Source organism: Neopsephotus bourkii, unplaced genomic scaffold, assembly GCF_033783945.1.
Source record: "Neopsephotus bourkii isolate Nb327-2 ecotype Australia unplaced genomic scaffold, CSIRO-AGI_Nbou_v1 NB_318, whole genome shotgun sequence".
In the NCBI taxonomy this organism is placed as follows: domain Eukaryota; kingdom Metazoa; phylum Chordata; class Aves; order Psittaciformes; family Psittacidae; genus Neopsephotus; species Neopsephotus bourkii.
Genome location: NW_026900826.1, coordinates 1,834,980 through 1,860,186, shown reverse-complemented (window position 1 = coordinate 1,860,186; position 25,207 = coordinate 1,834,980). Strand labels below are relative to the sequence as shown.

General features: G+C 47.5%; 1 protein-coding gene across 2 annotated transcripts in view; it reads right to left on the bottom strand.

Annotated features, from left to right (window-relative positions):
• SHC4 (SHC adaptor protein 4) overlaps positions 1-21,176 on the bottom strand; it is a 32,196-nt gene extending 11,020 nt beyond the window's left edge. For both annotated transcript variants that reach the window (XM_061347342.1, XM_061347343.1), the window contains exons 1-5: positions 20,087-21,176; positions 12,661-12,731; positions 5,663-5,726; positions 4,666-4,785; positions 2,990-3,043 (exon numbers count right to left, since the gene is read on the bottom strand). In XM_061347342.1, the coding sequence (XP_061203326.1) occupies positions 2,990-3,043; positions 4,666-4,785; positions 5,663-5,726; positions 12,661-12,731; positions 20,087-20,665 (888 nt within the window). In that variant the 5' untranslated portion in view covers positions 20,666-21,176. The remainder of the gene's footprint in view (positions 1-2,989; positions 3,044-4,665; positions 4,786-5,662; positions 5,727-12,660; positions 12,732-20,086) is intronic.
• Between the last annotated feature and the right edge of the window lie 4,031 nt (positions 21,177-25,207).

The window sequence follows — 25,207 nt, the reverse complement described above, 5'->3', positions numbered from 1 at the left end:
ATAAATTCATTAGACCATCTGGCACTCTTTGGGTCTTCAATAAACTCTGCATTCACTTCCACCCTCTGCAAAAGGAGTAGAAACACAACTGGTGCCTCATCAGCAGGCAATGCTGCTCTCTTCCGCTGCTCCCATAGAGCTCCACGCTTCTCCTGTGTAACGCATTAGGGCTATCAGTCACAGCTTTTAGTCCTTATCAATATCAGTGGAAGATAGAACAGTGTTAAAACACTGCAAAGGACAAGTTAGAATATTCCTGATTTTTAGAATGAAGATTGAGTTTTCAAGCATCTTAGAGAAAAGATGCTCTTTAAAATACTGCAGAATACAATAGGTACCTGACCTCAATTCCTGCTGACTGATTTTAGACTGGCTACAATCAGGTTAAATTACACTGGATCTCAAGGCTGCTGCTGAGATCCGACAACCTCAGTATAATCAGTTGTCTGTTTCACATTCTCTTTCCAGCTAACATTGAAATAATCCTCATTTTTCCTGTCAAACTAAAAAGGGAACTGGAATAGAAAAATCAACATTTCTAGTCATACTGCAATAGCAAGGAGTTGCTTGATAACTCAGTGTTACAGTAAAAATGGTGAGGTAATGAATAACATGCTTTTAATTATTAAGGATGCATTTTGTTATTTTGGATATTTAAGGTGGGATGAGGAAAATGCAATTCACAGCTTAAAGGCATGGCTCTCCTGAGGGAAGATGCAATCAGCTGGCAGGAAACAAGGCCCCCATTTGCAATATGCACAAGAACAATCATTTAATAATTCACAATGAATGACACAAGAGGCAGGTCTTAGGGCTAGTAGAACTTGTCCTAGATAATTCTTTTAAAACCTCCAAAGTTAATATCATTAAAACTAAATAGTTCTTATATGTTTAATGAACTCAATTTCCCTTCTTTTCCTTTCAGGTTTTTCTTAAGGTTTATAAATGTTATAGGATGCAATTTCAAAATGAATTAGTTCTAGAGAGCTACTAGAAACTAAAGTAACTGGAGCAGTATCTGCTATTTTTGTATCTTTGTAATGTTTATGTACATGCATGGATGACTAGGCTTTAAAATAAAGCCAGAATAGGCTTTATTCTTGGGCAGAATAATGTTACTTTCTAACAGTGCAGAGCAACACTGAACTGAACTTAGACCCTGAACACTGGGGCAGGTGGAGAGACATGCCCTGTGGAAATTATCTCCCATTTTAAATGTAAAGAAAATCTTAGGAATATTACCTGAACAAGCCACCAAAATTGCCCTTTACATGACGTGCCACTAGATTTATAGTTACCACTGATGAGCCAGACCTCCGTTTTATTATATATTCTCCCAGTAAGAAAAGTATCACAAACTACACCACCAGGTCCATGTCGTGCAGCACATCTGTGTGCAAGCTCGTCTCTTGGTTGCCGTGCCATTAAGCACTGATGAAACCGAGCCCTGCTAGCCTTTGAGATCTGACAGGATCACTAAAGAGAGCCAATGCAGGATAACAATACAAAAAAAGGTAAACAAGCCCTGAGAATTAGTCATCCAACCTGCTGAGCAGAGGTCTGAAAACACACCCCTGAATTTTCCAAGCTGGAAATGTTACATAAAGACAAACTAGACAGCCAGAATCTAGGACAGGGTACGTACTTCAAAAACAAGTCATCTTAAGGACATATTTAAATCATTTAACTATCAAGAGAACTGAAATTTGGAAATGCAGCACTGTGATGCTCAGCACAACAGTGTGCCAGGACTTGGAGCTACCTGGAAATCCACATCAGGAAGGATCTGCAAAGCCCAAGGACGTTATTGTACACTGGGGTGTATTAGGACAGCACAGCCATCTAAGGGTGAAATTTGAACTCAGACTTTCAAAACGCCTCAAGCTTTAAAAGCAATCTTTGAGGGTGCAGCACTTCAGCACCGGGCCTGTGCTGTGCCTCCTTTCTGGGTACAGGGCTGACAGCACAGAGCCTGCACATGTGCTCCCTCCCCACACTTCCAGCACAGCTCCAGAGAGCTCCAGTTCTCAGGCAGCTTGAGCAGCATCATTCTGAGCAGAGCAGAGCAGAGCAGAGCAGAGCAGCTGGGCTCCTTACATCACCCACATGGCCCTCTAGAGATCCATCAGCCGCACAGGGCCAGTTCCCAGCTATTTTCCCTTGCCTGCTCCTAAATGCAAAGGGGCAAATCTGTCATTTTCCAACCAAAGCTGGGCCTGGCTTCTGCGCCAGTATTAACAAGAGCATGACCCGGAGCCTTCTCTTTTCCCTGTTCCATAACACGAGAACAGGGAGACATTTAGCAAAATTGAAGGGCAGAAAATTCAAAACTGATTAAAGAAATAATGTTCTCATACCACATGGAGTGTGAAACACAGAGTGCTGGCAGGGCTGAGCTTGCTTAGATTTGAAGAGGGAATAGGGCATGTTTATGGATGACAAATTCCCTGCTTATAATCATTGCAATAAAGAGTTTGGAAGAGAATAGAAAACCTCTTGCTTGAAAACATGAATGACTTCATGAGTAGGAGAAAAACACATCTGCAGGAGGAAGGAGGTTATGTCCCATCTGTCTCATAGGAGATGTTTGACTCAAAATTCATCTAAAAATTTAGAGGTACCAGTGCTGACTGCTTTTGTGACAGGTAGTGGATTATAGGGACCACCAAACTGATGCATTTCCTATATTCATGTGTTCTTATTTCTAGATTCCCAAGTCTGAGGGCTTTTGAATGAACAGAGGCTCACTGACTGGCAACAGGAAAATTAACTATGAATCTATCAAAGATCCCCTAAGTCTCTATTCCATGTCTCCTTTCCAGTCTCTTTTCCTCAGTTTTCTTGTATTACTGGTCACGATACAGAAGAGTGGTGTACTCTGTTAGTGCTTGTGGATAGGAAGTGATGAAGCAAAGTTTCTGCAGGTAGTTTTAGTCTCATAATAATTTCATTATACCTGCGGAAGTATATCTTTTAAATCAATACTTACTGGGTCACCTCCAGAAGCAAATGAGATGGACTGCATGTGATGGTTGGCAATAATCTGAAAAGCATGACAAACTAGTTAAACATGCTCATGTGCCACACACTTAGCAAACAGCACAGCATATATCTTTATAGAGCAGGCAATTACGTTTATGACAACCCAATCCATTAATACATGCACATATCATTTGTGAAGGAAGGAGATAAAAATAGGAATATTTTTGAGACTACCCATTCGTGCTTAGTAATATCTAGATCCCTGAGTAATCTTCCTTAAAGAGTTTTTAGAATTAATTCAACCAACTTCTAACCTGGTCTGTATGAAGCTCAATGAGACCTTGAAAGGGAAATAACTGGAGACACTGGATGCATTTACAAAGTCTTCAGATATTAATTAACTTAAAAATTGCCAACAATTTTATTTAAATGCTTGGTATTTAAATGTAATGGTGGTATTTTTACAGCCAGACCCCACGGATACTCTGATCATATTCTCTCTCAACATTAGCACCAAACTGTTACCTGATTGAAATTTCACTAGCCAAAGCAAGCATCAACTTTTCTTGGTTTCAAACACTATTTCATCTCTGGAGAAAAACTGTTCTTCAGTATAAAATCAAGTGCAATAGATTATCCAGCTGTCATCACAATGAAATATTGTGCCAGCACAAGAATAGAATAAATAGGATTTTCCATTTGCAAAGATCTCTTAATGAAAGGCCTAGAAAGAATTTCAAGACAACAGTGTCTTGCATGTCCGCGTGTGGTGACCGGACACATCTGTGTTTAGAAGGACATCTGTCCAGCTTTGAGCTCTGTTACAAGCAGGAACAGGTTAAAAGGTCCATACTTTAGCTGCCAACCCCAGTTTCAACTGCTGTGGGGAAGTCCTTTGCTATTGTACCTGAAAGGAAGGGAAACCTGGTGCAGTAAACTTACCCCTCTTAGCAGAGGGGTCCAAGGCATCTCTGTGCTGCAGGCAAACCCCCACTACCATTTCAGCATGGCATCAGCTCAGTGCAGTGACTCCTCAGAGCCAGCAAGCCAAAACTACCTCCCTGATGGTCCCCTGCTCCAACTTGGATCGAAACCCTGCTGACCCGGGGCAAGACTGTGCTGGAGGCTGAAGCCAGCAGCGGAATTAGGTGGGCAGGACAAAGCTCCTCAGCTCATCTGCCAAGAAGGGAACACACCCCAGTTCCAGGGCAGATCCAGACTCTCAGGAACACATCTCTATGGAGCCCAGAGACTTTGCATAGTATAACTGCCTATGCACATACATTACCCAGCTGTAAAACAGCTTTGAATGACACCAAAGCCAAGCTCTGACTCATTATTTGTATCAACATTTTTTTCTCCAGGACTTTTTCAGAAACTTGTCAGGACTAGCGCTTTTTTATTAGGCACCATACAGGCAGAGAGACAGCTTGCCAAGTGCTTAAAGATCCCTCCCTATGGAAGACAGCATCATAAACAGAAAGGGCATGTGCTGCATGACCAATTCCTCCACAGTGCTCTCATTTTTAAATTCAGAGGCATTACGTAATTCAGCTTTACTAGCACAAGACAATTAAAGGATAATGCTTTCCCTTCAAAGCACCCAGCCTTTTCTTCAGATGCAATGAAAGGAGGAGAATACAGGAGCATGGAGAAAAGGACACTGATTTATATGTATCCTACCTGCTGCGTGTCAACGTTAATCAAAGTGAGGCTGCTTGTTGAAATGGTCAGCTTTATATTCACACCAGAAAACTGAAGGTTACTTTTGCCAAGTACGGAAGATAGAAACTTCACTGGAGGCTATGAGCAAATTAAAAAAGAAAGAGGCTGTCAGCTGAGTCTGTCAGGGGCAGAAACATGTAAAATCAAGTCATTTTTATGATATCTTATTGAGAAATTCAGTGGAGCAAGGATAACAGCTTGATCAAATGCAAATAGATTTTCTAACAAATATCAGCTTTGAATACAATACTTGTAAGCATGGGTTTATGTCAATAATGGGGAAAAAAGTTTTTAAACAAAATCCCATTGAGCCAAACATTATAGCTGGCTCAGTAAATCAGAATGTGTAATTGTCCTGCTGAACTCTGCTTCATCTTCTGGGCATAAAGCGTTTCTGAGGAAACAGGAAAATCTCTCATGCATTCATTTTTCAGCAAGTTCATTCCTCCCGAGCCCCGCAGTTACAGAAAGGGATCAATAAGTTTCATTGGACACGACCCAACAGCAGCCACTGACGTTGGCCCTCATTACATCCCAGTTACTTAACAAGTGATCTGCCCATTAAACACTGCCATTTCAGTCGTGTTTAATTTTTTATGTATATAAATAGCAATCAGGAAATCCTCCAGTGAATGAGCTCTCTTTTGCTAAACAAACCCTCTGACATTTTACCAGACAGAACCTAAAACCTGTTAAGGCACTGAGCGCTGCATAGGCTGGTAGGAGCAGGAACTCTGGGCAAAGCATCAATCTGAAGAAAATAGGGTAAGACGTGTCCTCAGCCCCAAACGAAGCAGGCTGAACACCCTGCTGCAAATGCTTTCATGTTATACTGAGTTCAGATGGATCAATGTGCACTATATCCAGTATGGACTGAAGCCTGTTAGGGTATCAGGTATCCAACTTATCAAAAGCAGATACAGAAAATTAATTGTTCAGTTAAAACAGTGATTACCTTCCGCTTTTTTATAGCTCCATTTGTACCTGACACAGCTTCACACAGCCGGCTTATTGCTTCCCTGCAAATAGAAAAACACAGCACAAACTCTGGGATCATTTCACATGCATCATCTGTAACAGGGCCAGCAACTCTGCAATTTATTGTTATCGTCCCACTTAATAAACACTTTAATCTTCTGGAAGGTCTTTCACAGCTGTTTTTCTTTCTCTTTCCTCCCACTGTTAAAGAAAAAACAACCTATTTAACAGAACAGGGTGATTCAGCAGCCTGGTTTAGGTTGATTCTTTTTCTTCATAAAACACATGAGTTTCACCTAGTGCCAATTTGTTCTTTAAAAAACCCATCAACTAAGCACAAAAAACTCAAACAACCTAATGCCTTCAAATCCTTTTTCTCAGTACAGTTGATAGGTCTCTTGCTTAGCAGGGAGGATCCCCTCCCTCCCTTAATCCTTCTTATTTAGAGCAGGAGGGGTGTGCTGAGTGTGCTCGGCTGGGTGTCCTGATTGCCTTTCTGGTGCTTGGGGTTCCTCTTTCCTAAAGAGAAAAAAAGTGTGGGGGGGGAAAGGCAGTGTAATTGAGCTTCTGCAGTTCTTCAAGTCTGTGGTCTCAGTTCATATCTTTCCATCTCTGGCAGGTATTTTCCAAACCAGATGTCCTTGCCAGCCACCCACTATTCTCTAAGGCGCCTCTCAGGGAAGCAGAAAGGTAAGGCATAAAGCACTCAGTGTTTATTGGTCTATATCAAAGACAGCTAAATCACACACTTAGTACACTATAGTGGCCCACTGCACCTATGTTCCATGCTTGAACAAAGAAAATTCAGATACATTCTCATGCAGGTGACTGGTTTGGACATACAGTGGAGCACTCAACTGCTCTGATCGAGGTTAGCACAACAGCTGCAAAAACACCTTTTGCTGGCAATCACAGGCTTTCCCTGACACTTCTTGTTTTGAAGTCAGTGGAAAAATGGTGCTTACGGGCTGGGATGTGTTTAGCACACTTCCTTAACCTTGCCTGGACATCCCTGTCTGAGCCACAGTTCTGTGGGATCTCTCCCTCTGCTGCACCACCATCACCTAGTCACCCTCTCAGGTTTTGGTTCCCTTGCTGGGTGATTCCATTTTGAGGCCATAGCCTCAGCCTTTCTCTCATGGCTGAATTAGGACTTGGGCTGGGATTTTGTTTTGTTCTTAAGGGGAAGGGGATTATTTGTTCAAGCTAATGGATTATTATCCAAACAGCTAATAAAGAAACAAGATAGCAAAGTTTGTCTATTTTCAGATCAGTGCATGGGAGGAACATGCCACTGGGCTTCATTTCCTGAGGAGATTTGGTTCAGAAGGGCTGAAAAATATCAGGAGACTGCACAGTGGCGGGATGCTCCAGGCAGGTATGTCCACAGAAGCAAAGGTGCCCTAGCGAGCAGCATGGTCTGCCCAGGACCCTGCCTCGTGCCCAGGGAGATTAGACAGCAGGTAAAGCCAGCACAGTGCCAGTGAACCACAGCATCGCTGCTGCTGCCTCCTGCTCAGCACCCTACGGATATTGCTATGCTGATGGGCTGTGTGCTTAAAGCACTGAAGACAGTGATGCTACAGTAAGTCTTCCTTCCAGAGAACATCCTGAGAAAGTCAACCTGGAGACTGTCAAATGAATGGAGACCTCACCCATGGCAAAATAATACAAATGTAATTAAAATGTTCTGAGTGAAAAAGCAGGGAAGAGGAGGAGTCTTATGGTGACCTCCACAAGGTGGGTCAGAAACACAGCCTTTTAAACATCGCCTTTCTTCAGCCTTTTAAACAATTCCTCCTGCACGACTGAAAACACAGTTTTTAAGTGAATTCCTGATATCCTTATCGTTTAGCTCCCGTTTCATGTAGCTGTTACCAGCAGAAAGGCCAAAACTCAAAAAAAAAAAAAAAGGAAAAAAAGAAATAAAGAAGGGAAAGGCATCCTGCAGGATGATCTCGCAGATTCCAACAATCAGCTTGGAAAATGAGAGCTCATCTTCTCATTCAATATTAAAGGAAATTAAAATCAGAGCCAAGACATTAAGGCTACTTGGAGCCTATAAGTCTAGCTCTACCTAGAAAGAAAACCAGATACAGAATAAATTGGAAAACCAGGGAAGTCATCTGTTTTGATGTCAAATGAATTCTCACACACTTCAGGCAGCCCATGCAGAATAAGCACTTGCAGGCAAAGTTGCCAGCATCGGAGCCCATTCTTGTACAAGCCAGTGACTGCCCACTTCACCAGGCTCTGAAGCACTTGTCCTCCAAACAGAAACCAAGAAGTAGGCAAATCGTTCCTACTTAATAGTTTCTTTTTGGTAGGGGAAATCACCTTCCCACAGACATTTCTTGCAGCGTACTTCTGCCTGGTCTTCCAGGTGATCTAACAAACCTTGCTTTAAAGGTGTGAAAAGCAGCAGTTTGGAAACACCTTGCTGCTACAGCTGAACACTCTGACCTTCAGTCATTTCCAGGGGGTAGGCAGACCTGAAGCAGAAACTGGTACATTAGGAAGAAAAGAAACTCTGGATATGTCTACAACAAATTGGAATAGGATTTATATAGAATCTGTGCTTTCTTGCTGGAAAACCTCTATTAATTCATTCTTACAGCATTCACTTCCAAAGAGTTGCTCAGGCAAGTCTCTGCTTTTAGATCTGCATCATGGCATATACCTGTGCAAGGCTGACATAGTTAATCACCTTGCTCCTGGATGAATGGGCAACCTTATGGGTTCTGGCATTTGCTTGTCCCTTTGATATATTCCAAATCTGAGGCAGTAGCAGAAAAAGTGGCCTTGTTATTCCAGTCATGTTGCTGCTTTTTCTTTCTTTTCTCCTCATCATTCATCCCAAAACAAAAAACTTGCGATGTTTTGTTTTCCTTTTAAATCGCCCTGAATGAGATAGCTCCAATTGCAGACTCTGCAGCAGCTCTTCCCAACCCTGGGAGCCACACAATGAATGAGGAGAGCTGTGAGGGATTTAAGTAGTTCTTGTAGTTCAAGGCAAAGAAAACCCTGCTCCTCAACTCCTCAGGCATCTTCTGCCATTTGAAGTAGAGTCCCTGTCAGTCGGTCCTGCAGTGCCCACACAATTACATAAACTGGCCATTGTTTCATTGACACAGTTTTCACTTTCCGTAGTGAATGGAGGAGTTCTCTTCACCATCCTGAAGAATATTCCTCTGAAGCACATTGGTCCCTGGGCTGTCACTAGCAGCAGACCTACTGCAGAGCCAGAGGTCCCACTCCTGGCCCCAGCAGATGCCCATCCATTGCAGGGGGAGTTTCCCAAGGGCTATTCAGCTGGGCACCAGTTCAGTGAGGATCCAGGCTGGCACAGTTCCCTGGGGACACCGCTATGGGATCCAGGAGGTGGGATGGGGAAGCAGGACCACCTCTTTTTGACTGGGACTTGGAGGCTCCTGAGCACACAACTGTAAGCAGCTCCCCAGTTCCTGGGCAAGATGTACTGAAGCAGAGCAGTGTCACAGCCCCTACATGGCTGGGTGCTGCGGGAGCCAACTGCACAGGGAATTCTTGCTTTCTGCCAAAAAACCCTGGTGCAGCCCCCCAGGGCACTGCTCCCTCTGCCTGCTGGTTCACAGCAGCCAGCCCGCCAGGATGCAGATGCTTGGCAAGGGCTCAGCAAGCTCTGGGGCAGGAGGGAGCCACAAGGACAGCCCCATTTTTGGTGTCCATAAGTGTTCAGATCAGCTCATCCATACAGTTTACAGGTTTACTCCAGGTCTGCACCTCTGCAGTGAAACCTGCAGCCAACCCTCCTCCCTGCTCCTCCCCAAGCATGCACATGCGGGAGAGAGCCACACTGGCAGTAACAGTGAGCCACTTTGTTTATTGTTCCCCCAAATGAGAGTAAAAGAGAGATGGGCTGATGTAAGCACGTAAGCATGCTGTTGAAGATTTGCTTTTAAGCATCTAGGGCTCTGCCTACACTGTCTAACAGAAAGGGATTGTGTGGCTCAACAAAGTTGAAATTAATCTTCCACACAAAGCCAGCCTTCTTCCACCAGCCCACCCCAGCAGCACATTTCAGATGCCCTTCGCCCTTCAGTGCCCAACCATTTTCAAGTTTATGCCCTGATCTGAGATACAGAATCCCTTTTCCCATAAATGCCCAAAGAGAGTGACTAATAATAAGCTTGCTTTAACAGAAATGGGAGATGCATAAGAGGAAAAGAGTTGAAAGGCTGGACAAGGGAAGTGCACATCCCAGCAAAGATGGGATCTATCACAGAACAAGCCCTGAGGACAGCAAGCAAAGCACATTTATGGGAGACCATTCAAAAAGAAATACACAGCCCTTCAAGCAGAGGAACCCGTTACCCTCATTGTGATTTCTAGATGTTACTCTTGTCATCTACATGGAATTTGAAATCACAAGTTTCTGCAAAATGGGAGGGATGTCCTAAGAGCATGTGAGTTGGGTCACAGGCAGGCAATGGCAGAGCTGGAAGGGAAACCTGCTACAGTGAAATCTCCTGTGCCAGCCTCCTCACCTCACAGCCACGAGGGCTGAGGATGAAAAGCACTTCAGTGCTGGGCCCTTCCCTTGCTATGCTGCAATCATTCCGCCTGATGGCCATACAGCATCTCTGCACCCCATGGTCATTCATAGCACTGGAGAGGCTATTTTCTGCCTTCCCCAGCCCTGTGCCTGGTAAACAACTAAAAATGCAAGTCCAGCAAGAAACCAGAAAATAAATCCTCCATGCTCATCTCTTTGACTCCTCACTGACGGCACTTTGGCAAACAAGAGTTTGTTGATCTTTCCAACATTCATAAGGGGTAGGTAAATAATATCTTTAAAGATCAGGAGACTAAAAATGCACATACACATAAAGCAAGGCAAGGAGCAGACATGATCAGAGACCCTTTCTACATCACTTTAAAACTGAAGATGCCTCTTTGTTTAGTGAAATGCCATTGGAGTAAAAATATTTTTTACCCCCAGTACAAGTAACAAAGATGATTAAAATGGGATCATTTCCAACAACTCCGTGGTTGGTGCATTGCACATGCCGTCTATAAACCTACTCCCCTGGGAGAACAATAGGGGAACAATCAGTGTTATCTTCGCTCCAGTCAGCTTGTAATCGATCAAACTTTAAAGTTTGCATGCATGAGCTCAGCACTTCAGCATTCAGTTTGCAAACAGTTTCAGTTTTGAATTTCTCATGCACAAAACAGCCCGTTAAGGTCAGCACTCACATATTTTTTTAGATGATGGAAATATTTCCAATGTTAAGTTTTCACATAGCTCTGGTTAACAGAACCTTGCTAATTTGGGCCAAATTTAAGGTGGCAAGCTCTGGTCACAGTAATTCGTACTCATTATTTTCCAGACAGACCATCTAATACATACTTCTGTGTCTTGCAATCAGATCACCTCGCCTTTTGGCTGAGGCTGTTGAAGAAAACAGCGGCTTTGTCTGAATGCTCCAGGCAGATTACTTTGGGTAAGCGTACTACATGGCTCTTTTTGATCGGTAAACACCCAGGCTGAGGGAAGGATATTTGTATCTAGGCACTTCTCCACATACACATGCAGGAACTCAGTGAGTGTGTGCTTATGCTGATTGTGAATGTCAACAACCACTGGTTTTAAATACAAAACAAATCGGGCAGCTTTCAAGTGCGGTATACAGGCATTTAAGGAATCAGGTTTTTTTCTGTTTCTTTTCCTTTTAGCTAGTAAATCTGGGAGCCAATAGGTAGCAAAGTGACACTTATCTCTTCATATTCCTTTCCTTTCTGCACAATTTCTTTGATACAAACACTTGAGGAAGCAAAAGAGCATCTGTAAATCATCCACCAGCAGGAAGGAAGAGCTGGGCAGGCGCAGGAAGCCTCAACCACACTCCTGGCATCCTCAGCATGAACCATGCCAAAAAAATAGCTGAGGGGAGGAGGGAACACGTCTAAAGCCAGGCCAAAATACTCTGCACCCACCCACCCCTCCAAAAAGCCTTTGGAGGTGCTGGGATGCTGGGTGCTTGCTGGGGCTGCCCAACAGAGCACTAGTCCTGGCTTCTGGACTGTGAGTACATCCCAGCCACATGCAGCGCTCCAAGATGGAAAGAGGATGCTTATTTTGGTACTTTACACACTCCTTCACTGACAGACTTACAAGGACCAACATAAAAATAAAACTGGGCTTTTCTGCTCCTGACAGGACATTTCAGCAGCCCCCTGGGTGCATATACTGATAATCTAGAGCCAGCAGCAATCTGCAACAGAAGTTGCAAGCTTCACTAAAGACCACAAAATATCTCATATTTAAACCATATTCAATTGTATCTGAGAGTGAAACATTCATCTTTTTCTGATTTTCAGGATGGAAACAGGCCTGCAGTAATGGCTGTATTTCAACATGTTTTCCTTGTGATTCTGCTGAGCCTGGCCTTGGTGCAGATGGGGTCAAGCAGTGTCATAACATCTGATAAAAACTCACTAGAGGACTTTGCTAGATTGAGGGACCGATGGCACTTTCTGTATCAGGTGTGAAGCAGAGTGGCAGGAAGGCTTGAGAGCAGCCAGGCTTGCGAGCAGCCAGGCTTGCTGCCTTGGCCACCCTGTGCCTTGGGTGAGCTGTGCGGGCAGTGCTGAGCCCAGGTGCAGGGACTGGCTGCTGCCAGTACCCAGCTAGCTGGGGATGTCTGCACTGTGCTGAGGCTGCAGGGGGAGGTTTACTGCATCCAGAACAAGAAGTGAGAGAGAAATAAGGTCTGTGGCTGAAACAATTCCTTTTCCAGTGCAAAAAGCCTACTGTAATGATCAAATAATTCAAATCATCGCTTGGGACAAAAAATCAAAACAAAACAAAACCAAAACATGCAAACTCCTGTTCAAAGTGTTTCGGAGGTTGACATGAACCCTTGGCTTCACACAAAAATTAGTACTCAGCTTTTTCATTCTTGGGCTGGATTTTAGTTTGATACAACCTACCTGGTGACTTGCGTTCGTGTGCCAAAGTCCAGGGACCTCATTGACTGCAGCACTTCAATGCAGCCCATGTACTAGGGAGAGCAGAGACACAGAGAAAGGAGGGCTCTGTTAATATCTAGCATACAGGTAAGAGGAGGCTACAGAAGGAAACAAATGTGATTTTAGTCCAGTAAGTATATGCAGAACCAGAGTCTAAATGGAAAATCAAATCAGCCATTCTAAAGCTGCTTCCTAAATAGATTTATTTACTGAAAAGTGTAGAGAAGAGCAATAAAGAGACCAGTGGTTTCAACAACAAAGCATAAAAAAAGGTAAAGCCTGCTGGGGACACAAAATCCAATAATTCTTTCTTCCAATTCTGCTTATTCTCAGTGATTAGCCTGTGGCACTGAGCTGGAAGGAATACATGCACATTAGAGAGAAATTCCCCCCAGAGCAGAGGACCTCTGGAAGCCATGCAGGGCCAATGCACTCAGAGCCCCTGTGCTGAAGAGCTGAATGTCACTTCAGAGCAGTGGGAGGCATTACTAGGCATGAAGAAAACCACTGGCTCCATGCTGCTGCATGTCTGATGACAAATAACCTCTGCAGAAGATGAAGGAAGTAGAGCTGCAATTGCAGCTCATAGCAATAGCTCTTAAGAGCCTGCAGTATTAACTGACCTGCTTGAAATTAGAGGCTGACTCCCACATTTCTGTTGCATGGGACAGAGCTGAAGGCTTTTTCTGTACTCATTTGGGATCTGCATAAGTCTAATTTTCAGAAACATCAAGAATGTGATGGCATGTCAGCCCACAGACTGCTTTGATGTTATATACTAACCTATGGAACACTTTCCTTTCAATAAAGTGTGCTAGGATATGTCTATCCACTGAGTTTACCTCTCCCAAAACATATTCCGAATTCCTTCAGCATATCTGTTGATATCCGTCTCTTTGCTATTGAAGGACTCAGGCATCTCCCCATTTCACAAGGCTGGCAGAGGTCTTGGTCTCTCTGCATGCCCCTCTTCCACAGTGAATTCTCCCAGAAGGAAAAGGGATTTCAGGAGCATCCTGCAGTGCTCACACAGTGCCAATGGGCTACAGTGACAGAAGTCAAAGCCTCTGGGATACAGCAGACAACTGAGAAATCCCGGGCAGGGACATACATGCTCTGTCCCCCTTGCTCTGAATAGACAGAGAAAAGGTACTGTATTTACCTCCTCTGCCTCACTTTGCCTGTGAATTGATTTTTCTGCTGGGCCATTCAGAGGGGGGGTGGATTTGGGTATCTCTTTCAGCTTTGGAGACACTCAGGAACAAATGTGTATGCTAGAAAGAGAACATTATGTGTGCAGTCAAGCAGGGATTCCACAACAATTGTATTATCCCTATTTTGGTTTCCTTCCAGATAGCAATGTAACCCCTGGGAGAACTCCAGAATTAGGTCAGAGACCTGGAAGGACATCAATAAGAATTTGAAGGGTTAGCAGAACTGCTTCCCTAATGAACATTTAATGACTCTGAGATCTCTCTTACTTGTTAAAGATATTCCTGCTTAACAGGAACAAAGCAAATGTGCAAAATGTGTCTAAAGCCTCAGCTTGTAGCATAATGGTGACCTCTGATCCTATGGTATGAGGTCAAACATCCTGTGAGCTGGTTGGCTGCTCCTCTATCCTTGAGAAAAGGAAGATTCAGAGGAGTAGGTGAGTCATACGCTGATAAGTGAGTCCCCACTGCATCCTGAACAGATGCGTGGGAAGCTACTCTAAGCAAAGATGAAAAATCAATATTAGGGTTTTGCATAAGTGACCCTGAGTGAAGCTGAACTTATCAATGATTCACAAAAGACCTTTTTTTTTTTTGTCTTTAAAAGCCTGAGCAGGGAAGCGCATTAACATGGCACCTTGCTGCATCCCTCATTATTTTAGCTGCTGTTGGTTATCCCGACCAGCACGGTCAGTAATGGCTGAACCGTCACATCTTAGCAGGAGGGTACAGAGAACCAGCAGAGCCCAGGGCAGGCGGACCTGCGGGACTGAGGCAGAGGAAGTCAGGGTCACAGAGCTGCAGAGGAGCCCATGGAGCACATAAAAGGACAATGGGGCACCAGAAGCCTATTCAAAAAAACAAAAGATAATCTCCAAGGGAGAAAAAATGATTAACAAATAAACAAGGGAAAGATTAACCCCTCCATAGCCGAGTCTGACAAGTGGCAAAGGAAAGAAAGGGGAAGGCAGCAGACAAGGACAATGCCAGTCTCAGAGACTTCTCGTGTGCCCAGTACTCCAGGAGGGGAAGCCACAGCAGGACACAGCCCTTGCCCCAGCCCAAGCTGTCTGCTGGTTGTCTTTGTGACATGGTGATAGATATCAAGGGTTCAGAGGTGGTGTCCAATGAGGGGCTTCATCTTCCAAAGAGGGAGCACAACTTGGCTTCAACGAGCTGCTGGGGAAGCTGGACACAGGCACAAGGGTGCTGTAACCTGCCCAGGACAACAAGCACAGAAACAACTGCAGAATGCAGCAATCCAGCTACCTATAATAAAATAAAATGCCAGCACTGAAACAAGCTGAGTGCTGAAAACTTGACGTGGCCAATGAAAGCGGATGCTGGACCCACTGATCTGCTGGCAGCAGGATCAAAAGCTCCTGCCAGGACGAGCAACAGCTCTCAAGAAGGACAGGAGAGACTCACTGGCCCTGCTGGAAAGGGAACTGTTTCTCTAACTGCGACATGGGCAAAGCTGTCCCCTGTCTCCCAGCACAGGGCTGGGGAAGGCATCAGCACCAGGGTCTGCTTCATCTCTTGGTGTTTGTATCCAGAGGGTGATCTGGGCCTGGCTGCTGTTTCCCCATGTGGGACTGAGCAGGGTGGTTACTGAAGATGCACACATCTTTTCACTCTATTTACAAGAGATGATGGAGAGTGACTACAAACAGGATGAGGGACTGTGTGGGAGGAGATGTGAAGGCACTAGGCAGAGCCCATGTGAATAAGCTTTTCAGGCACCCTCTAATTCAGACCCACGTCTCATTTCATTCCCTGCCATAACACAGTTAGTGGCTCCAGCTTGAATGACAGCCAGTGATTCACCCACAGGAATCATAGAATCATTTAGGCTGGAAAAGACCTTTAAGATCATTTAGTCCAATCATTAACCCAGCACTGCCCAGTCCAGCACTAAACCATGTCCCTAAGTGCCACGTCTACCTAATTTTTTACATGTCTTTTAAATACCTCCAGAGGTGTTGACTCCACCACTTCCCTGGACAGCCTATCCCAATGCCTGGCAACCCTGTCCATGAAGTTTCCTGACACCTAATCTAAACCTCCCCTGGTGCAACTCGAGGCCATTTCTTCTTGTCCTGTCACATGTTACTTGGGAGAAAAGACCAAGGCACATCTCACTACAGCCTCCTTTCAGGTACTTGTAGAGAGCAACAAAGTCTCACCTGAGCCTCCTTTTCACCAGAATAAACAACCCCAGTTCCATCAGCTGCTCCTCATCACACTTGTGCTCCAGACCCTCCACCAGTTTCATTGCCCTTCTCTGGACCCTCTCCAGCACCTCAGTGTCTGTCTTGCAGTGAGAGGCCAAGAGTAAGTGATTCTTGCAATATCCCTCAGGTTTGTCACAGCTATAACGAACACTGGCAGGAGACACGAGTGCTGTGGCTGTTATGGGCACTGCTTAGAGACAACCTGAGCTCCGGATGGCAGCATTGTGAGAAGGCATGTAGCAGGTAGAACATGAACAAGGACAAGGTAAATATCCATCTTGTAAATCCGGCAGCAAACTGCATACAAAGTAAGTTTTGAAAGGTAACAGTGTGGGGATCAGAGCTGCCCAGGCTCTTATTGAAGTATTAATACTCAGGCTCTCTGTTATTCTCATGAGCATCTCAGGGAACAGCTGCTGGTATGTGTCTTAGCTTCCTCAGCAGCGCCCAAGTGACACAGAGCTGTGACACAGGTGCCCTGTCACCACCAGTCACACGGACAAAGCTGATTTCCCTCTCCATCACCTTCCTATATCAACCCCAGAAAGACAATCCCTGCCTCAACTCCAGCTTCTGCCTTAAGGCATTTCATTACTTCAACATATTATTGCCTGTAAAATAACTGTGGATCCTCTCCACGTAAGTGCCAAATCCTCTTTAGACTCCAATTAAGCTTTTAAGGCCAAAGATCTCTGGGAGTAGCAGTCCGTGTAATATAGACCTGACTTTCCTCATAAAATGGTCTCTGTGGAGATCCCAACCATCCCATACCTTAACAGGGCACAAGAAGCTTCACGAGGATAGGAGGCGTCTCCAAATGCCACAGAAAGAAGGGCAAAGGCCAGGGGGTAAGGACTGGGAGCAGCTCCCACAGTTGAACAGCCCCTCAGTGTCTCAGCCCCTCTTTGCCTCCAGGCAAGACCTTCACCCTGCACCATGTTCCAGCCACCATGCTGCAGCCCTGTGCCCCTGGCTGCTTCCAACCCTTCTGACGCTTCATCACCAGCTCCCAGAGAAGCCTTGTGGTCCCTGGGCAAATGAGCACCTTACCCATGCTCTGATGCTGAAGCCCCCAAACCCCAGGCTGCGTATTTACCAACCTGCTTGTGATTAAAAGTTGAAAAACCAACCAAGAGACTGGCCAGGACACATCAGCAATGCTGTTGCAGCTCTCCTGGGGCTGGCTCCTGCAGGCACACAGATGCAGGAGCAACAGTAGAGGGAAGATGCAGGAAAGATGCAGGAAAACATCCTGTTTGTGCTGGGAGGCTCCTCAGAGACATTCCCAGTGGAATGGGCTGATTCCAAAAAAAAAACCATACTACAAGCTCACCATGAGGGTGCTGAGGCGCTGGCACAGGGTGCCCAAAGAAGCTGTGGCTACCCCATCCCTGGCACTGTTCAAGGCCAGGCTGGACAGGGCTTGAAGCAACCTGGCCTAGTGGAAGGTGTCCCATGGAAGGGAGTTGGAACTGGATGAGCTTTAGGGTCCCTTCCAGCCCAAACCATTCTGTGATTCTATGAAATACAACCTGGGGAGCAGCAGGAGGTGATGAGCCCTTCCCCATTTCATACAACCTTCCCATCAAGTCTTTCTCTTTTTTTCTTCTTTCTTGCTCACGTGCTCCCCAGTGGGTGACACCTTGGTGCTTCTTGCTTTCAGCACTGGGCCACAAACAGAAACCTGGGAAATTCCCCCCTGGGTTTCATCATAGAATCATAGAATAGTTAGGGTTGGAAAGGACCTTAAGATCATCAAGCTCCAACCCCCCCTGCCATGGGCAGGGACACCTGGCTCTAAACCATATTACCCAAGGCCTCATCCAGCCTGGTCTTGAACACTGCCAGAGATGGAGCATTCACAACCTCCTTAGGCAACCTATTCCAGTGCCTCACCACCCTAACAGGAAAGAATTTCCTCCTTATATCCAATCTAAACTTCCCCTGTTTTAACCCATTACCCCTTGTCCTATCACTACAGTCCCTAATGAAGAGTCCCTCCCCAGCATCCCTATAGGCCCCCTTCAGATACTGGAAGGCTGCTATGAGGTCTCCACGCAGCCTTCTCTTCTCCAGGCTGAACAGCCCTAACTTTCTCAGCCCCTTTCTCTTCCCCTTGTCAAAAACTGAACCCTTTAAGTGTGCCTCTGGGATTAGCATTCCAGTGCTTGAATCTCTGTAGGTACCTCAAGGTCTTATGAGCTGCACTGCATTGGCAGCGCAGGAGGCAGATCCTGTGCAGTGGGCACTGGGCATCACAACACCATCCACCAGCACAGGCCGAGACTGCAGCATCTGGAGCTGCGGTGGCCCCTTCACTGCCACCTTAAGCCACAGCATACATACATGCTCATTCATCTATCTTAGCAGTTTGCTGGTGTCAAAACCTCAGCTGCTCACATTAGTACTAGAACTTAAAGAAAAGAGAACATACATATTGTGCTTCTCCTCCCTCCACCTGCTGCATCCCAGGTGAATGTTCCAGGCTTCCTGTGGCTCCCCTCACAGCAGCTGGTGCCATGCTGGGATACCATCACTTTTCAGCCAAAATCCCATCAAACCAGCTGTGCTATCACTGCTGGATACCAGACAGACATCTCATTCCTGCCCAGGGAAAGGTGAACACAGCTATTTCCCCAGGTAACTCTTCCTCTTCCCTCCTCTGGCTTGCCTGCCCTCCTGCTGCATCTGGAAAGTGATTGACTGATTCTTCTTGGCCTTACACCTTTCTTTAGGCTTTCCTGCTTGTGAAACATCACAAAGGAAACACAGATTTTCCAAGTCTTACAGCTCTTTTACTCCTGCTGGCACATTCTGATACCTCTTTTACACCAAACAGAGCTTACACACACACATACTCTTAGCACTCTGCCTGCAGCCCACCAGGAGAAACAGATGTTGGTTAGTAACCCCCTGTACAACTCGCTGCTGTGGTCCTCCCTTGTCAGGGACAGGCATGAGGACTATGAGAGCTGCAGGAGCTCTTGGCCAGACCAGCCATTACATGAGTATTTCTGAAGCAGGTTTAGACTGCTTTCTCTGCTATTTCCCCATGGTCTGCACTGGCTCCCTCCATGCAAGCAGTGGGCAGGTTTTGCCTGGGATTGCTTTTAACAGATGAAACATAAGCACTAAAATGAACAGGGTCAGAGTTTCAGAGCTTAGAGAAAGGAAGCAAAGACTAGCAGATGGTGAGGTTTGGCCATAGAAAAGGAGAGAAAAAGAAAATGAGAAAGATGCCAGGTGTGGCAGGTGTGGAGGGAGCAAAAGCAGTCTCCTCTCAGCCACCTATGTGGCTAATTAGAAGATACCCATCATCATCCGGCTCACAACATGACAAATAGCAGGAAAGACTATTTCAGGGTATCTTCTGCAGAAACATGCAAGGGTTTCTGTACATCATGACTGCCAAGAAAATCAGCCCTACAGCTTCAGAGGAGGGCAGCTTTGGGATCCTGCCTGTTCACCTCCAAAGGCAGGAGGCGTGGAGGAGAGGTGCTGCGAGCAGCAGCAGTGGTCCCAGCATGTCTCCCACACCATCCATGACAAATATGACAGTGGCATGGACCAGCCTGCACCTAGTGCCTGGGAGCTGCTCTGTAAGGGATGGGAAGCCCTTTTCATGGGCCTCCTTCTCCCTCCAATATGCATTTCAGGCCAGAGTAACCCCTGTTTGAATTGCAACTCAGCTGTACTCCTCAGAGAGTCTAAAGATAGTCTTTTGGAAACGGATGTTGTATTACCTCTGGGAGTGCCTGTGGTCCTTTCAACTCCCTCTGTTAGAGGCCACAGCCCTACATACGCCAGGAAACAGGAAATACATGAGAGAAGTCAGTGGTTTGAGGCACTGACTTCAGGATTGGGAACATGGAGGTCACCCTGCAGCCACCTGAGCAGTTTGCCCTGTCAGAGAATGGAAACCCCGTGAGAAGTACTCACCCGCACGCTGTAGGTTGTTCCTGGCTCCCCCACGCTTTCACGGCTGTGCGCAAGGCTCCTGTCCTGCCTGCCCACGGGAGCAGCCTCCTCTGCTCCCCGCACGGCACAGTCACCCACTGCCTTTGGGATTAGGGCCAACTTGTCCAGGTCAGGCTGTGGGTAAGAGGCCGACAGGCAGCTGATCTCAGGCGAGGCTGGGCTGCTTGGGATGGTAACGCACTCCGTGAGTTTAATCCTCGGCACCTCTTTCATTCCCAGACAGAAGCTTTTCAGCCCTGGCAAACTTGACGGATTGGCAAGTTTAATGTTAGCCATGCGGGGGATCAGTGTGCACAGGGTGCTGCAGGTGTCCTGTGGCCCCAAGGAGACATCTTCTGCCAGTAAATTAGGTGATGAAGAATGGGAAGAGGAGGAAGAACCTTTAATATTTAAAGACGTATTTTGCGTACCTTCATCAAGGGACGTTATCGAGTCATTCCTGAATCGGCTGTACTTAGCTCTGTGCAGCATTCCTGGATATCGGAATAACCCTACATACAGGACGTGTCCACCGAGGCTCTGCTGGCTGCGTTCTCTCATAGCCTTGGCAGGTCTGTAACTGGATAGTCTTGCATAAATTGGCTCTTGTAGATAAATTGTACGGAAATCAGGCAAGTCAAACAATTTTAAAAACAGAAACCTACTGGATGTTGTTACTGACTCCCTCTCGAGTAGTTTATTTTCCTCAATGGGCAAGGTTTAAAACTGAATGGACATCTGGTATTTTGCAAACAGTAATAAAAGCAGCACACAGGAAAGCACATCAGTGGTACAGCAGCTTAAGTCGAAGAGCCACTATCCAAACTTGCCTTCATTCCTGCCTCACGCCAGGCACTAAATCCCACCTAGCTCTGAGGACTCACAGTCGGAGCATCGTCAGTCGCGGAGTCCTGGCTGCAGCAAAAGCTCAAGCATTTTCCACGCAAAGCAGAAGAGGAGAGAGCTACGATCTCCAACGCAGACCGGGAAGAGCGCCGTGAGGTGCCCAGCCCTCGGCATTCCCACCGCCGGCTGCCCCGGAGGCGGAGAGCACCCCGCGCCGCGCCGCTCCGCTCCTCCCGCTGTCAGGAGCAGCCCCGCTATTTGAAGATGAACGGGGAGCAGCGCCGGCGGCGTCAGCCCCGCTCGCTCCGCTGGGAAGCCCTTCAGCACCGCGATGCACACCGGGCGGAGCGCCCCTCGCCGCGGGGCCGCAGCACCGCCCGAGCCGCCCCCACCGCGCCGGGCCGGGCCCCGCCGCCGCCGCTTTTATGAATGAAGTTTTTTTTTTGTGAATGAGGCTCGGCGCGTGCGGGCGGGCAGCGCCGTGAATGGCGCTCGGCGGGCGGCCGCGGCCCGGCGGCCCCCGGGGTGCGCCTCGCAGCCAATCGCCGCCCGCCGCCAGCTCACGCGCCCTGGGCGCGCGGGGCGGGGGAGCGGGACCCTCACGGTGGGGCCGCAGTTCCCGCACAAGCCCCCCTCGGGTGCGGCGGGTCCAGCCCCCCCCTTCCTCCTCCTCATAATCCTCCGCTGCCTGAGCCAAGGGCTGCGGTGCCCTCCGGCCCCACGGCAGGGACAGGTCCCGGTGCCCCTGGCTCTGCAGCTCAGCACCCGCATTCGGCTCTGCATTACCTCAGGCAGCGAAAAAAAGCGACCCGGGTTTATTTCCCTCAGTGCTAACCTCTGGGCCCTCAGCACGAGTTACCCCGGCTCCAAGTGCGGCTTCGACGCCTTGGGCAGCACGGTGGGAAGCGAAACGCAGCAGGAGGGGGTCTGGCCCGGAGGGGAGAGCCGGCCCAGCGGCCTCCCTTCCCTTCCCGCCCTCTGCTGAGGTGTTTCCTCACGGTAGCTTTTAAATACCGCGGTCACGTACCTCGCGCTCCCAGGGACGGCGGCCCCGTTCTCTCACAGGCAGTGCTGCGGAGGGGCTGCCACGGGCACAGAGCTGGGGGAGATCAGCACAGACACCGCTGGTTTTTCTCTTTTTCTATTCTCTATTTCTTGAAATGGAATAGATTAGAAGGGAATAGAATAGACTAACACCCTAACACCCTAAAAGATGCAATGGTTTCTGCAGTAAAGCAGGGACACCACCACCCCAACCCTGCTAGTGAAATCTGGCCCACAGAGGAAGTGGCTGGTTTTGAATGAACCCTTGCAGGCTCAGGCTGCTCCCAGAATCAAACCCAAACCTGGACCAGGCACGAGTTACAAGGAGTGACTAATGTCTTCTGAAGCTTTAACAACAGCTTTGAGCACAAAAGGACAGCAAATGTTCAGCAGTGACTAGCAGCTCTATTGATTGTACGTAAGGCACAGAAATTCTCCAAGCACTAACATTTTACTTAACTCTTCCATTTTGATGCCATGCTAGAACGTGACATCAGGAGGGCTGCAGGAAATATCCAGGATGGAATGAGGAGGCCACGGTGCCCTCACTGGTGAGGAGGAGGGACTGGAGGCGGTGCGGGCTGTATTTACCAGGAAGGGGACAATGAGGACCAGTGCTCAGGGAGATGCTGGTGCCCCAAGCTCCTGTCCTGGGGGACATCCCTGGTTTCTATTTTTACTGCCATGAAAAACATGCAACCAGACAAAACAAACCCGCCCTTCCTGTGAGATCAGCCTTAGCGTCCTTCCCACCTCTGAGCACACGGTGAGGGTCTTCCTGCCTTACAGCTGCCCCTTGGTGGAGATGACAGCACTGGCGAAGGGTGGCTTGGTAACCGGGGTGCTCCCCCATACCATACTCAGGTAGAGACTAGTTCATGGCTGCGGGCTGCCCCTGGCCTCTCCTCATCTCCTGAGCCCTCCTGCCAGCTGTACATCCCTCAGGAGGCAATTTGAGCTGTCCTTAACCTGTGCAAATGAGAAAAGGGACAGACCCTGAAGCAGATGCAATCCCCACTGTGTCCCACAGCAGCTAAGAGAGCTGGCAGGTGAAAAGGGCTAACAGGAGTGGCTTTAAACCAGTGATGTGGTGAAAGGGAACATTTTCAAGAAAAAGAAACAGTTGTGCATCAGCCTGTCCTTCCCTAAGCACTCAAGGGCTGCGGCTGGAGCCCTGCATGGCACCAGCACCCACTGCCTCATGGCCAAAGTGGTGTTGCCCGTCACAGGTGCCAGAGGGGCTTTTCGCTCTCTAGAGGGAAGCGAGTACATTAACCAGCCCTCCTCGGCTCACCGGCACCAGCAAGCATGATTACAGTGTGGGAGGTGAAGAATAGCTGGTGTTTTACAGCAAGTTCCAGAGAAAAATGCAATTGTGACAAGCTCTGTTTTCAGCAACAATCAAAAAAATACAAGCTCGAGAACAGAACCCAGCAAAAAGCAGCATTGTCCAAGGCATAGTAGCCATTGTGGGGTGGAAGAGGAGGGAGAAGAAAAATGCCATGCCTTTGTAAATTAAAGAGCTTTCTTCTCAAGGCTAGAAACAAGATTTCTGTTTAAGATACTGGGAACCCGGCCTTTGACCAGCACAGAAAACAAAGCCCCTTTAAGCGCTGGTGAAACCAAGCCTACAGCCTTGTGGGTGCTGCCTAAAAGGAGCCTGTGTTTCTTGCTCACAGCTCGAGTTCCCAGTTGCTCTCAGTGCTCAGGGAGCTGCCCTGCTTGCTGCCCACCCAGCCAGTGCTGCCCCAGCAAGACACAGGGAGAAGTCATTCTGCCCCTCGCATGGTTGGTGACATGTGGGAGTGTGTGCTGCGGAAGGGCTGTGCCATGCCTGTTTTCTCAGGCTATGTGGGAACGCCTTTCTCATGCACAGTTATAAACTGAAACCTCCCTCATTCGCTGTTACTGGCCCCATCACACCAAACCCTCCATCATACCCTGTTTACAGTCCCAGACAGGCTCTCACCCTCAAATATGCTGCATGAAAAAACTGGTGTGACCCCAGTGGTGTTCTGTCACAGGGGACAGGAGCTTTGTCAGGTGTAACCGCTCTGACAGGGCAGCACCATTACATATGAGCAGGAGCAAGCAGTTAACAAACTGCAGCTACCTCTAACACCCCTTTAAAAGAGCTTTAGAGAAGGAGGTAAGGTGGCAACAGCCATCAGGGCTGCAGTATCACCCCAGGGAGCCTTTGTGGAGGAAGGGGTGGTGCCAGCCCTAGGCACCCTTGGGAGTGACACCACTTCTGATCTGGGGCTGTGAGACCACAGGTCTAGCAAGCAGTTAACACTGCCGTGCTACCCTCCCTTTGCAACACAGGGGCCAGGGAAAGCAGATGCAGGAATCAGATGTGGTGCTTGCTGGCAACTGGAGAGCTGAAGGCAAATTGGGGACCAGTGTGGAAGAGAGCAGCCAGCTCATCAGTCTCACACGAGGAGGGTGTGTGGGCAGCACAGGGAGCAGAGCTGTCGCCTACCCAGAGCACACCTGAGCAGCAGTCGCACTCCTGCAGGAGCCCAGAGGAAGCCGTTTGTGCTCCTTGCAAACAGCATGACAGAGCTCAGCCCTTCTGTTCAAACTAGAGTAAACGGGGGATTTTTTTCCTGTATAAATAGCAACAGCAGCATTAATTTATGCTGAGGTGCACAGAGCTGATCTGCCTCCCTTCCTCATTGACATGCCTGGCTGATGCTGGTAGAAATCAGCAAAGTGCTACAGAACAGCAGGAAAGCCCCATAACCAGCAGCGTGGTGTCAGGTACTTACAGGAAGCACTGGAGCACGCTTATTTGCACTAACGGAAGTCATGAACAGCCACTGCTTCATTTCAAATGAGAGCAATTTATTTTCCCCCACACTGAATCATTGTCACTGGTTTACCTCCCACAGGTACCTTTCCCTTGTTCCGAATGAGTTAAAACGAGGTGTATTTGATAACTGCAGCCCACCTGCTTTTCAGGAGAGTCAGAGGGGGTTTGCCTGGGCTGAAGACAGAGCTGAGAGCTAAGGGGTTTCAGAAGGACAAAGGCACAACCCTGGATATAAAAGCAGAGCCAGAGATTAGACTGACAGTGCTTTCCTCCTGTTCTATCTCTGAAGCATCCAACAGTGCTAATCCCAGAAAACAAGTCCCACTGTGACTTACAGACAAGCTGCAATGTTCCTTCTCGGCACCACGCTGTGTTTTGCTCAGCCCAGTTGAACCATT